Here is a 12,890-nt window from a genome sequence, read left to right on the forward strand (position 1 = left end):
GGGAATATAAAGAAGACAGGAGGACCTGTAGCTAACTAAGCTTTAGGACATTTCAACGTTTCAGGGGTGAGAGATTATGGGAGAACCAGCAAAGTGGGGGGGGGGACAACACAGGTGGTGTCCTGGAAATCAAGTAGAGAAAGAAAATACCCAGCAGAGGGAAATGACCAACTGTATGGAGGACTTAGAATTGACCTGTGGATTTAGTAGCATGAAGGTGACTTTGGCAGGAGGTGGGGTGATGGTGATAGGTGTGGGAGGACAAAAGCCAGGATGTGGTAGGTTGAAAAGAAGTGGGGAGACAAACTGGAGTAAAGACGGAGAAGAGGAGAGGAGGCAGTAGCTGGTGGAGAAGTGAGCTTGCAAGCTGCTTTTCCTTATTTTATTATGGAGAATTTCACTTGTATATAAAGTAGCTATCACGCACTATCAGAAAACCCATAGCCAATATCCTTTCATCTGTACCCCCCATTTACTTCCTTCCCTTTCGTATGAATTTGAGGTGAAGTTTAGACTTACTAGTTCATCAGTAAGTATTTCAATATCTTCTCTGTAAGGATTTAATGAAAAAATCACTATCATTTATCAAAGCTGAATGAAAAATTAACTAATTTCTTAATGTCATCAAGTATATGTACAAACTTCCTTTTTTGTCATATCTATATATTATACAAATACATAATATTTTTATAGTTTATTCCTTTGTATTAGAATCCAAAATGCATTAAGTTGCTGTTTTTGTAAGCCTCTCTTAATAAATAGGTTCCTGTTCCTATCTTTTTTCACCTTGCAGTTTATTGAAGACACATATTTGTCCTGTAGAGTTGCGTTGTTTGAATTATTTTATTAGTTCATAGGCCAAGAGTGGTAGGGAAAGGATGTGGGCCAGAAGCTCTATTTAGTTGCAAAAGGCATGATCATCTATGTATTTAAAAAAAAAAAAAAAACCTACAAAAAGGTATGGAATCTACCAGAACCAACAAATATCTTTAGCAAGTTTACTAGGCACAAGACCAATATACAAAAGTGAAGTGTATTTCTACATACTAGCAACAAAGCAATCAGACATTTCAACTAGAAATATCATTTACCATGACATCAAAATATATTAAATAGGGATAAATCTAACAAAATGTATGCAAGGGGAATTAGATAGAGACTAGAAAAATGAGAATAGGAAAAAAAACCAGAACCATTAAGCAGTTTTATAGACTGATTTGAGGTTTGTGGTCATTAAATTTAAATAAAACCAGCGAGCCTAGTTGTATTTTTTCCAGCGTTGTTTAGCTGCTTGTGTACGTACCTAGAGGAAGCATCTGGTCAAGACCTTCCTGGGCTGTGTCTTAGAGCTAAAAGGCACTGATGGGCACTGAAAGGACAGTGGCCTATGCCTAAGACCGTCTAAAGATGTCTAATACAGTTTTTTAAAAATTTAGGTTTATTCAACATCATCCTTCTATACTTTCCCAGCTACACTCTGCTATTTAACTTCCCTTTGAATTAAACTTCTGAAGTCTTCAGTTTCTAATCGGCCACTCATCTTTCCATTCCATACACAATGTAGTGTATCCATTAATCTCAATATTTTTGAAGACCTTCGTAAACAGTTTCTGTTTCATATATGCTTCTTATTACCCTTCAAGTTCTATGCTGTATGATACAAAAACTGTAAGTCATAACGTAAAGGGAAATAAATCTTCGGAATCTTTCTAACAAAGAATGATGCATATTAATAAGAGAAGAGAAAGCAGGAAAAATTATCCTGTTAATCTTTGCAAAACAATGAGAAAAGATGGCCCCTTTTTCCAGAAATAGAAATAAAAACTAAACAAAAAATTCTTTAGTGACAGGATCTTTTTTTAAATGTCAATTATTGACATTAACTGTAGAATACGTGTGCTGATACATAATAATAATTATTATTATATCTCTTCTAATTAGAATTCTATTTATTTCCTCTTCTGTTTTTTCCAGCAATGGGCCACATTTGCTCGAGTCTGGTATCTCCTAGATGGGAAAATGCAACCCCCCGGCAAACTCGCTGCCCTGGCCTCTGTTAAACTTCAGGGGCTGCATAAACCGATGTATCATCAGCTGAGTGAGTATCATGTTGAACCTGTCATAATCCTGCAGTTTACATGCCAGAGGAGAATATTTTAAAGTAGTTTGACGAGACTGCTTTTAAGGACTTCTTTTTTTTCTGATGATTCTTTATTTTGTTCTTGCTATAAAACCTACTAGGACTAAATTGAAACATACAGACTGGTTTACCTGGGACAACCCTATTTTACACCACTGCCCCCACAGAACTGTCGGTACCCCTTTCTTTCACACTCCAAAATATCCTGATTTGGACTCTAAATTAAATGTTCGCTCCTATATATGTTTCTTCACATGGCAGTGTACATTTGAATAGACAGGTTTTGAAAATGACTGAATAAGCCTGCCCTCTCTTCTAAAAACCTTTCCCTCCAGGAAGATACATAGAATTAGCGAGGCCTGGTGAGTTTACTCTTTGCCGTTTTGAATTAATAGATTTGCTTTTCTGTATTCTTTTCCCAAAACAAAACAAGGAAAGTTGTTTTCCTACTAAGAGACTTATGCTTCGAGGTGGTTTTGATGGGCTCCACTGAACCGAGGCCTGTCAGCATCTACTGCAGTTGATCACGGTTTTGACTGTTTAAGATTTTATTTATTTTATCTTTAGAAGGGAAGGGAAGGAGAGGGAGAGAAATATCAGTGTATGGTTGCCTCTCACACGCCCCCTGCTGGGAACTGGTCTACAATCCAGGCATGTGCCCTGACTGGGAATCAACCTGTGATCCTCTGGTTCAGCAGGCCCGAGCTCAATCCACTGAGCTACACCAGCCAGGGCTAGTTTTAACTTTTTATTAGTATTTTGTAATGTGAAATATACAAAGAGATAGAAAGATAGAAATGTATCTATCTCCGTATATAAATGTAGGTGTTGTTTTAAAGAAAATTAACAATAATAATGATGATAATGAACTCAATACCCATACACTCAGCATGCGGGTTGTTTCGGGGTTTTTTGTCATTACAAAAACATTGCTATTAGTATTTTTATAGCTTTTTCCTGGTACTCACGTGACGTTTCTCTGATGTCTGAATAAGACAGGAATTTCCAGGTTCAAAGCGCCCTGGGAAGCTAGCTAGTCTTTCTGCCAATGTCCTCTCCTGCCAACGGCATGTAAGGGTTTCTTTCTGTTACTCCTCATCTTCAGTAACATGGTATTTCCGATCTTTTTAGTTTTCACTACTCTAGTAGATGTGAAAAACTCTCTGTTGACTGTTTTTACGCTCTTGCTAATTCTGTTTTCACAGTTCCCTTTTGATTCTTCAACTTTCTAAACTCCCACTGGTTTTTTCCCCACAAAGACTGGCGAGGTCCCGGAGCCCAGCCCTCAGACCCCTTCACGTTCTGCGCGTGATTGCACTCAGTCTCGGGTCTCTAAATACAGGGGGGGCAAAGGTAAGCATACAGTTGTGAGTACGCAAAACACAGAGTTTACTCTTGTGTTATTATTTATTAATTATTGCACTATTTTCCATACAAACAACTGTACACCTACTTTGCCCCACTCTGTATAATCTATATGCTAATGGCTCCCAAGTTTATGTCTCTAGTTTTGACCCTTTCCCTGTATTCCAGATTCAACCAAATTTCTACTCAGAAAAATTTTGGCTTGAAAAAAATTGGATTTTTTCACAGCTTTACACTTGTGCATGATATAGGGCTTGCCACATAGTTGGAGTTCAGTAAATGTTTGTTGAGTAGATCATGTATTCACAAATACCATTTTTGAAAATGAAGACATTACTTTTAATCAGGACCATGACATTTGAGTTAATTGGATTTTTGGATTTATGGAGCGAGGGGACAGAGTATTTCAGATAATATGATTTGGGTAAGAGCAAGGAATTTTTTATATTTCTACTTGCTGGTCTAACCTTTTCTCTTCACATAATGAAATTTTCCATTAGGTATCAAAATAAGCTACACCCTGTAAAAATATGATTGTGAGGATTTTGTCATATTAATATTTGTTTTTTAAGCACTTAGTATAATGCCTGGCCCATAATAGATGCTTATCAAAAATATTTCCTGGAATGACTCTTTTAACTATGGTTTATAAACACGGTCAGTTCTCATTATTTATAGCAGTTACATTCTTTAAAATCACCATGAATGCTGAGTTCCTGAACACCAAACCATGCTGTCTAACGGAACTACAGAGTTCGGATCTTCTGAGCCTCTCGTCACAGAATCGTTATCCACTAGTCAATACATAGCCGTATTTTACGTGTTTCCATTCAAAGACACCTTATTTAATGAATACATTGCTAATTCTCTAACATTGAACTCATGGCCAATGGCACTATAGCTCACACTTGAACTCAGCTGATCTAATGCTCGTGTTTTCTCTGTGAGGCACATCACAGCCAAGTGCACATCGGAACACTAGACAGCACTTCAGCCTCCAGCTGGCGAGGTGTCTTAAACAGTGAGGTCACTAATTAAAAGCACAAAAATGCCAAGAAGCCTGGCATTAAATAGACCGCGAAGCAGCACTTGTTCATAGTCCAAGAGCTAAAAGGAGCAAGCAGAGATCACTTGGTTCAACCTCTGCAGGAAGCATCTGCATTAAGCTCCTCGGTGTTTGCCACTCTGTGCACGTCCTGAGCAACAAGGGAAGCACTGTGAGTGTTGCTGCGGGGATTGCAAACAGTTTAGGGAGGAGGCTGGTTCGCAATGTGGAATCTGTGAGTAATGAGGCTCAACTGTACATTGAAAAGTAAAACAGTGATCAGTGGACTTACGCTTAACAAATTATAAAGTCCTTTAAAATATCTCTCTCTGGCAGATCAGGAAAATGCTATAGTGATAGAATACCAGTTCATAGGATTTTTTAAATTCCTTAGGACTTTACGTAGTTTATTGAACCACCTCATTGATAAATGAGAAAACTAAAATCAGAAGAGAAGAGTGAATTTCTCACTGGCACTCAGCTGGGACGGTAGAACTGGGACCACACCCAGGCACCTGTTTCTTCACGTAGGAAACCATGAATTCCACTTTGCTGTGCTGATTCCCAGCCACACACACTGTGTTTTCCTTCTAATTCCCTTTCTCCTTAGCAGTTACAGCCACAAGGAGATAAACAAGACCTCTTAGGTTGTCTTCATGGAAATGCAAATGATGCAAAAGTTGAGGAAAAAGTGGAATTAGTAGTAGTCACCTAATTTCCTTCGTAAGGAATGGCACCTAGCTGTCCACTAAATTAAAGTTCTACTTTTTTACGAGCAGGCCGCTATTGCTAGAGTATCCTCCAAGTCCTGGAGGATGACGTCTGCCGGGGCACCGGGAGAGCTGTTGTTCTGCCCACCAGGTCATCCTTTTCGAGGAGTGGAGAATAGCCTTTCTATGAAATTAGAAGGTTACATTTTGAGGTCTAGATTGGATTTTTGTTCCGCACTAAATTTATATATAACTTATGTCAGCAAAACTTGTCCTGTCCACAAGATGTCACCAAAATCAAAACTTACAGCAAGCGATTTTCAGTTTACAAATATGTTATGCGTTTAGTTTATTTCTAACAATTGCTGGTTTAACCTGTATTTATTAAACATGTGTTATGTGCTCACAATTACTATAAACATGTTTATTTGAAACTTGACATTCAATTTCCCAGAAAAATAGTATTGGATGGTCATATATCTAGGAGTGGTTATAAAAGTTAACTTATAAATGTATCTGAACATAAGCTATTTGAAGTACTTTATAGGTCCCATGGACTTTGTGAAGAGTTGCGGAAAACCAACTCTCCATTTACAAGGTTTTTGTTTCTTTTGTTTAAGAAAAATATGGTGAGTCATGTGGAAATTACGTGCACCTGGGGAGAGAATTCCCTCCTCCTGATTAGATCTCTCCTCCTGGCTCTGGAGCGGGGAAGCTTTCTGAACATACCTCGTTCCCACCAATAAGTGAAAAGAAAGGGCACGTGGTGGTTGTTGGATTTTGATGTGTTATTCGTGAGGCCACGGCTCTTCACTGCCCATGGATGCGTTAGTTGAGGGCTGAGTGAGCATTTAAAAGACGCAGAGGGAAACCGTTTTTTTTTTTTTTTTTTGCATTATCTAAAGTTATTAGATTATCTTAAAATATTTGTGGTCTGCATGGAATGAAATAAAAGTTGCATACAGTTCTTAAAAGTTAATGTTTTTAATACTGGCATACCAAGTAATGCAACAAAGATAATATTAGATCTAATTTGATCACTAGTTTTCTGTCTTATATTGTTCACTTAAATCTTTTAAGGACTTGTTCGAAAAGAACATTGATAGTGCTCTTCTTAAAATTACCCAGTTTGCATATTTTTAAGTGTCAGTTTCAAATGTTAGATATTGCATTATTTAATTTTGCACTCTAATTTGGCAAATAAATTCAGCTTCAATGGAAAGTGAAAGATTCCATTTCCCTCTAAACAGGTGTCATGGAAAGAGCCTGCACAGGGTCTAAGTAACTTGGTGTGTGAGCTTTTGTGAAATTGCTTAATCTTAATGGGCCTTAGCTTCTTTGGCAGTAAGGGCTGGACAAACCTAAGGTCTTTCAGTTTCTTTGTTATTGTATAGAAACTACATAGGTGTCTTGTCCCCGTCTGTATTTGTTATCCCGGTTTATTTGCCCCCAACTGCCTTAGTCGACCACATGTCGCTTTCAGGAACTTTCGTCACTTCACCAAATGCTGTCAAACTGTTTTTTCCAGTGCACTACCAGCAAGCTTCCCAGGTTATTTCTTCACACCTCTGGACTTCCTCTCACTCTAGTGGAGAAAACCCACCTGCTTTATGCTCTGTTCATGACCCTTGTCCTGTATAGACTATAAACTTTTCTTAGTAAATTCTGTCATTCAAATTCCAACCCTGTGTAGAATCACAATGTACCATATCCTTTTGTTTTCATATCCTGTGTTTATTTATACTTTTTATTTTTTCAGTGGTGTTCTTCTTAAATAAACTTCTAGAATCTTTTGAAGTTTACTTTTCTGTAGATAGAATAGGCACTTAATAAATGTTTCTGATTACTTGATTTTGTCATCTTTAGTAACTCATGTGAAAATTACATGTTTACTTTTGTGGAGGTTTTTTTTTAAATGAACGTCCAAACTTAGGGGTACTTTTTACTGGAAAATTAAGCAAATATATGTATATGTGTGTGTGTGTGTGTGTGTGTGTGTGTGTGTGTATTTAATTTTGGGGCCATCCCGTCCTGTCTGATGTGTATCTAGTCATAGTTGACAGTGGCGGCTCCAATTTACCTACTTAAATATGGTTGGAAAAACCTTGGGTCGGTAGTCAAGCACAAGAGCATAGTATTCCATTGTTCTCTAAATTGGAAAAGAATAATAAATTGTGACGTTTTACATTTGTTTTCAATTTACCTGTTGGCAAAACATACTTTTTTATGACTATGTGCATATTGTTTTCATTTTCTCTTATGTTTTTAGAGGAAAATTTATATTAGATATTTTAAAAGTATTTAATGTAAACATTTTTAGTGAAGTATAATTACTAATAGGAAGATATGATAGAAATAATAGTAGTTTGCCTTTAAAGATGCATTGTTGGTATTGGCCTCTCTACCAGATTCTCTTCCACCTTACAGCGTTGAGATTTTCCAGATGGCTCGCCAGCTCTTTCTATACTTAGATGTTGTACAAAGCAGTAACAGAAATCTGTTCAAGGATTTTTGACGTTGCTTCTGTGACTTGCTTTGTATTTTTAATGTGTTGCTTAGACTTTGATAAGCTTTACAAAACCAAGGATGCTTTTTCTTAAAGTCACGATTTTTCATATAAAAATCTTTTTTTTCTTTCTCTTTTCTTTTTAAATCCAGGTGACTGCGGGGATCACGTTGTTATAATTAACACAAGGCACATTGCGTTTTCTGGAAACAAATGGGAACAAAAAGTATACTCTTCACACACTGGGTAAGACAGTGCTGTCGCCACGGAAAACAGGCCGTTGAAATGCATTGCTTTAATCACACCACTGACCTGATTTAAAAGAAAAATGTATTTTCCAACTTTGGCATTTAAGAAAATACTCATTTTATGCATGCTACATATATAATTAACTCAATCAAAAAAAAAAAAAGCAAGCCTGAATCAAATCCTTAATTATTATCTGACAGTATATGTTTTTCTGGAAACTTCACATAAACCTCTCTGATCAAGATTATTCCCATTTTTAGTAAATCTTCTCCTTCTTTCTGCTTCCTGTTATGCATCTCCTATGCCCAGAACCATTCTGAACATCTGAAAGGACAGGGTCCAGCAAAAGAATGCCTCTTTGTTCAAGATTTTATTTATTTTACTTTTAGAGGGGAAGGGGCCGGGAGAGGGAGAGAAACATCAATATGTGGTTGCCTTTTGAGCACCCCCACTGGGGACCTGGCCTGCAACCCAGGCATGTGCCCTGACTGGGAATTGAACCAGCGACCCTTTGGTTCGCAGGCCGATGTGCAATCCACTGAGCTGTGCCCCTTTTTTGTCAAAAAATCTTTTATTACAAATCATAAGCATGTAATACTGTAACGTAACGATATCACACCAAGCACATCATGTGACATTTTAGGTGAAATGTTTAAATTGCGGTCCACCGCTGTAAGACATTCACACACCCTGCCAACCACACTCGGGCAGGCCTTCCTCCTGCCGGACCCTGTACTTGAGATGTTTTAGTGGTTAAGTTTAGAAGACACCTAAAAGCTCCACAACATACCTTTCAAGTTATAGGTCTTTCTGCCTATGTTTAAATAAAACCAATCTCATAGTTCGTTAGGTAGCCCATTCATTCCACCTTTGCAATGGCCTACATTTTAGGGGCGTCTTCTATGCTATTGAATCTGTTTCTCTCTAACTTTCATGCTGGTCTTCTCTTTGGGACAGTGGAAAATAATTATATCTCCTCCACATAACATTCTTCAACTAATTTCAAGACCTCGATCAGCCAGTGCCCACTGGTTTGTCTCTTCCCGGGCTCTCACCATCTCTGGTTCCTTCCTCTATAGGCTTTGGTTCGAACAGCCTCCATATGTTTTGGTCAGTCTTTTCTAGTACTGTCCCTGGTTTTTGTTCCTCTGTTTCTGTTGACTCCTGACTTGTACTTGAGACATACTACTTTTACTGTGCTCCTAATATTTTATTGCAGTTATATAGGCAGCATTTATCTTTCTAATTACAAAAGTTTTAGTGCATGCTAGTATTAGAAAATGCGGAGATGTTTAAAGAAGGAACTGAAAATCACCCTTCATCCTCTGACTCAACATTTTAATGTTTATGTAAGTTGTTATCCTTCAGGGTCCTTCTTAACTAAACACACCCGCCTGGTTGTATTCTGATGGTTTCCATATATAATGTGGCTTCTCCATCTTTCGGGTACTCAGTCTTCTGTTGTGATAGAACTTTTCTCCAAGGTCCTATGACTGTGTGACCCACTAAGTTCACTACCAGCTGAATGTCCTGTCTTTCTCAAACATGCTGCCATGTCTCCTCCTCCTGGGTGTTTTAGTTGTGCTTCATCCAACGCAGGACTCCACGTTCAGTTGTCTCTCTAGCCTTTGAAGATCTTTTATGATCTTGATTCTGTCACATAGTGTGTTAGTTAACCGCTTATCTTCAGGATGTGTACAAATTTTAATTAAGCATACTTCCTACACTGTTGAGCAAAATATGATCAGAAATGCTGACCTTTCCTTCTTGATCTAAATGATCCTTCTTTTCCCAGTTGCACCGCTGTCTCGGACAGGTAGACCTTGATGGTCACATCTGCTGCTCTTCATCTCTTGCCCCTCGGGTCTTAAATGCTTGGAATAACTTTTTTTGCTTTTTTAAATGAACATTTGCCCATTCCTCTATTTAAACACATTCATGTAATTTTTTTCTTCTTTTTTTAATACTTTTTTGAATTTTATTTATTTATCTTTAGAAGGGAAGGGAAGGAGAGAGGGAGAGAAATATCAATGTACAGTTGCCTCTTGTGCATCCCCTGCTGGGAACTGGCTCCTGCTGGGAGCTGACCTGCAACCCAGGCATGTGCCCTGACTGGGAATCGAACCCCGATCTTTTTTTGGTTCGCAGGCCCGTGCTCAATCCACTGAGCTACACCAGCCAGGGCTCATGAAATCTTTATTTAACTTAAGAAAAATAAGTTCACACCTATCATTAGTAATTTCTGCTATTGGCAAATCTCTACATATAAACCAGGTTCTATAAAATGCAGAGGCAATTGGGGAACATGAAAAGTCAGCATGTCATGCCATGCTGGGATAAACGTGTGCAGGGAAATACTAGGCTGACTCCTATCGCAAACACATCTGTAGTATTAGTGCAAATGAAGGGAAACAGCAGCACAGCCAGTGGAGAGCGGCCAGGGTCACGTGTCCCTCGGGAGGTACCCCTCTCAGTGCTGCACTCTCTCACCTGTGGGGGGAGAATCCAGCATCTTCCATTCACTTTATTGGCATCCAGCTACCACTCCTGCTTCATCGTCCTTCATTTTACCCAACATTTAACCAACAGCATATTGCTGTGTCTTGCCTCAGCCTTGCATGTGTTGCCCTCCCTGAAAATGTTTCTCAAAATTTCCTCTATTCAGCCATAAACCCCGTCTCAGATGTCACCTCTCCTGTGACGCCGTCCCTATTTCCTCCTCCCCCGCAGGGTCCATTGCTTCTTGTTCCTGCATTTCTCTTGACTCCTGACTTCCACGTTGGACATACTGCTGTTATTGAGCTCCTGACACATCACTGCAATTACAGATTTAAAATCTAACTTTCTAGTGATAAAAGTTTTAGTGCATGCTAGTATTAGAAAGTACAGAGAAGTTTAAAGGAGCTAAAAATCATCTTTCATCCTTGGAGTCAACAATACATATATAAGTTTATCTCTTTTTTACTTAAGATTTCCCTTTTTAAGTATTATTTTCAGTCACAGTATATGGTAGTGCACAATAGGATTTACCCTACCTAATCACTGCTCTATTTTTTAAAATAAAATTTTGACTTTTATGAAGAACTGGAAAATAAGTCAGCCGAGTATTGCATTACGCCAATTGTTCCCTTACTCAGAATTTTACAGTAGCTCTCCAAATTTTTAGTATAAAGTCCAACTCCTGAAATATAGTGTAAATGGTATTGTGCTTTAGAATTTGCCATCCACTGTTAAAAATAGATCATCCTCAGTGTAGAAAGTGTAAAGTGTTTCTTTCCATGGAGACAACACAGGGACAGACGTCTAGACGTGTATTTTTTTTTCTGAAGCTGAAATTCCATAAAACAAATGAAAGAATTCCAGTTTGAGAATTATCTTTCTCAGCAAACTTTTAAATGTGCTTTCTTAAATTTTATTCCTAAGAGGTGGTTCTTTAAATTATCTTAAAATGTTTTAAATTCTTGCTGAAAAGGAATTTATGAAAGGAAACACATTTAGGTAATCTTAAATTTTTTCTCGCAGAGTTTCGCTGATTTTATGTTTTCTTTTTTCCTTACTTGAAAGTCATTTAGGCTTTATTCATTTATTCAGTGTAATAAAGCCTTACATCTGAATATTGTTTTTGTTTTAAATTTCCTAAGCACTTTCACATTTTCTCAGTTGACTCATAAAAATCGGGAGGTAGATGGAGTAGACATTACCATTTCTCTTATATGAATAAATTCATGTAAAGAGGTCATTTGAACTGCCTAATGTTATACTGGTAGCTACCAGCAAATCTAGATTCCAGACCTTCATCTGGGGCATCCAAGTTACTGAGCTGCCTGCAAAAGTATCCCAAATAAACATATTTATTAATCCCCAATTTATTCATTTTACATATAATTTTGATCTGAACACAATTAAATATTTTATTACTTAGGGTCAACATATAACTCTTAATAGGAAACAGGATTGTGACCTGCTTAGAGTTTGAACTTAACTTCCGAACCAGATTGTCCACAACTAATTTCCCCAGACCTGGCGACTTATTTATATGGATACTTTGTCTAATTTGGCAGGAAATATGAAACGTTTTGATCATTGCTTTTTCTTTCTTAATTCAAGCAGCAATAAACTACCCCAGAATTAATGAGAATGAATGAGTAAATGAATGAATGATGAATAACTTTAATTTCCAATAGAAACATAAATAGTTAAGCCAAGAAAGTTTCCAAGATGTGGGGCTTTTTATGAAATGACAGTGACCACTTAGAAACTAACATCTCAAAGAACATAGGCTACTACTTATTTTTTAAGACAATAACAAATAGCATAGTTCCCGGAAACAAGTATGATTTTATAATAAAAATAGTTTTTATATTATAAAAGAATACTGAGTAATACTGTACCATAGCTGACTCCCAGCTTTAATGTCTTTGCTTCTTCAAATAGGTACCCAGGTGGATTTAAACAGGTAACAGCTGCCCAGCTTCACCAGCAGGATCCAGTGGCTGTGAGTCTGTTGTGTTGTTATTATTTTCATCGGTGGGAAGGCGGCTCAGACACTGCTGTTTCAGTTATTTTCCTCTTCTAATGTAGCTAGCCTTCTTCGCTTTGCCTGTACTACCCACTTTGATAACTATTACTTCATTATCATTCAGGTCTGCATATTTTTAAATTACTCTTTAGTATGTTTTGCATTTAGTGAAGGAATTTTGATGCTTTTTTTTTTAAGAAAAAGGATTATTTATTTATTTTAGAGAGGGGAAGGGAGGGAGAAAGAGAAACATCAGTGTGTGGCTGCCTCTTGCACGCCCCCCCACCAGGGATCTGGACCACAACCGAGGCGTGTGCCCTGACCAGAAGTTGAACTGGTGAACCTGCTGAGCCACA

The 12,890-nt window shown here is 37.8% G+C and overlaps 1 protein-coding gene across 1 annotated transcript in view; it reads left to right on the forward strand.

Annotated features, from left to right (window-relative positions):
* The window catches only part of MRPL13 (mitochondrial ribosomal protein L13), a 31,695-nt gene that overhangs the window by 1,444 nt on the left and 17,361 nt on the right, over positions 1 to 12,890 (forward strand). The window contains exons 2-4 of the mRNA XM_037166693.2: positions 1,975 to 2,098; positions 7,919 to 8,012; positions 12,450 to 12,510. Coding sequence (XP_037022588.1) covers positions 1,975 to 2,098; positions 7,919 to 8,012; positions 12,450 to 12,510 — 279 coding nt within the window. The remainder of the gene's footprint in view (positions 1 to 1,974; positions 2,099 to 7,918; positions 8,013 to 12,449; positions 12,511 to 12,890) is intronic.

The sequence above is a fragment of the Artibeus jamaicensis genome, unplaced genomic scaffold (genome assembly GCF_021234435.1).
Source record: "Artibeus jamaicensis isolate MK-2021 breed Jamaican fruit bat unplaced genomic scaffold, CSHL_Jam_final scaffold_916, whole genome shotgun sequence".
Classification (NCBI taxonomy): domain Eukaryota; kingdom Metazoa; phylum Chordata; class Mammalia; order Chiroptera; family Phyllostomidae; genus Artibeus; species Artibeus jamaicensis.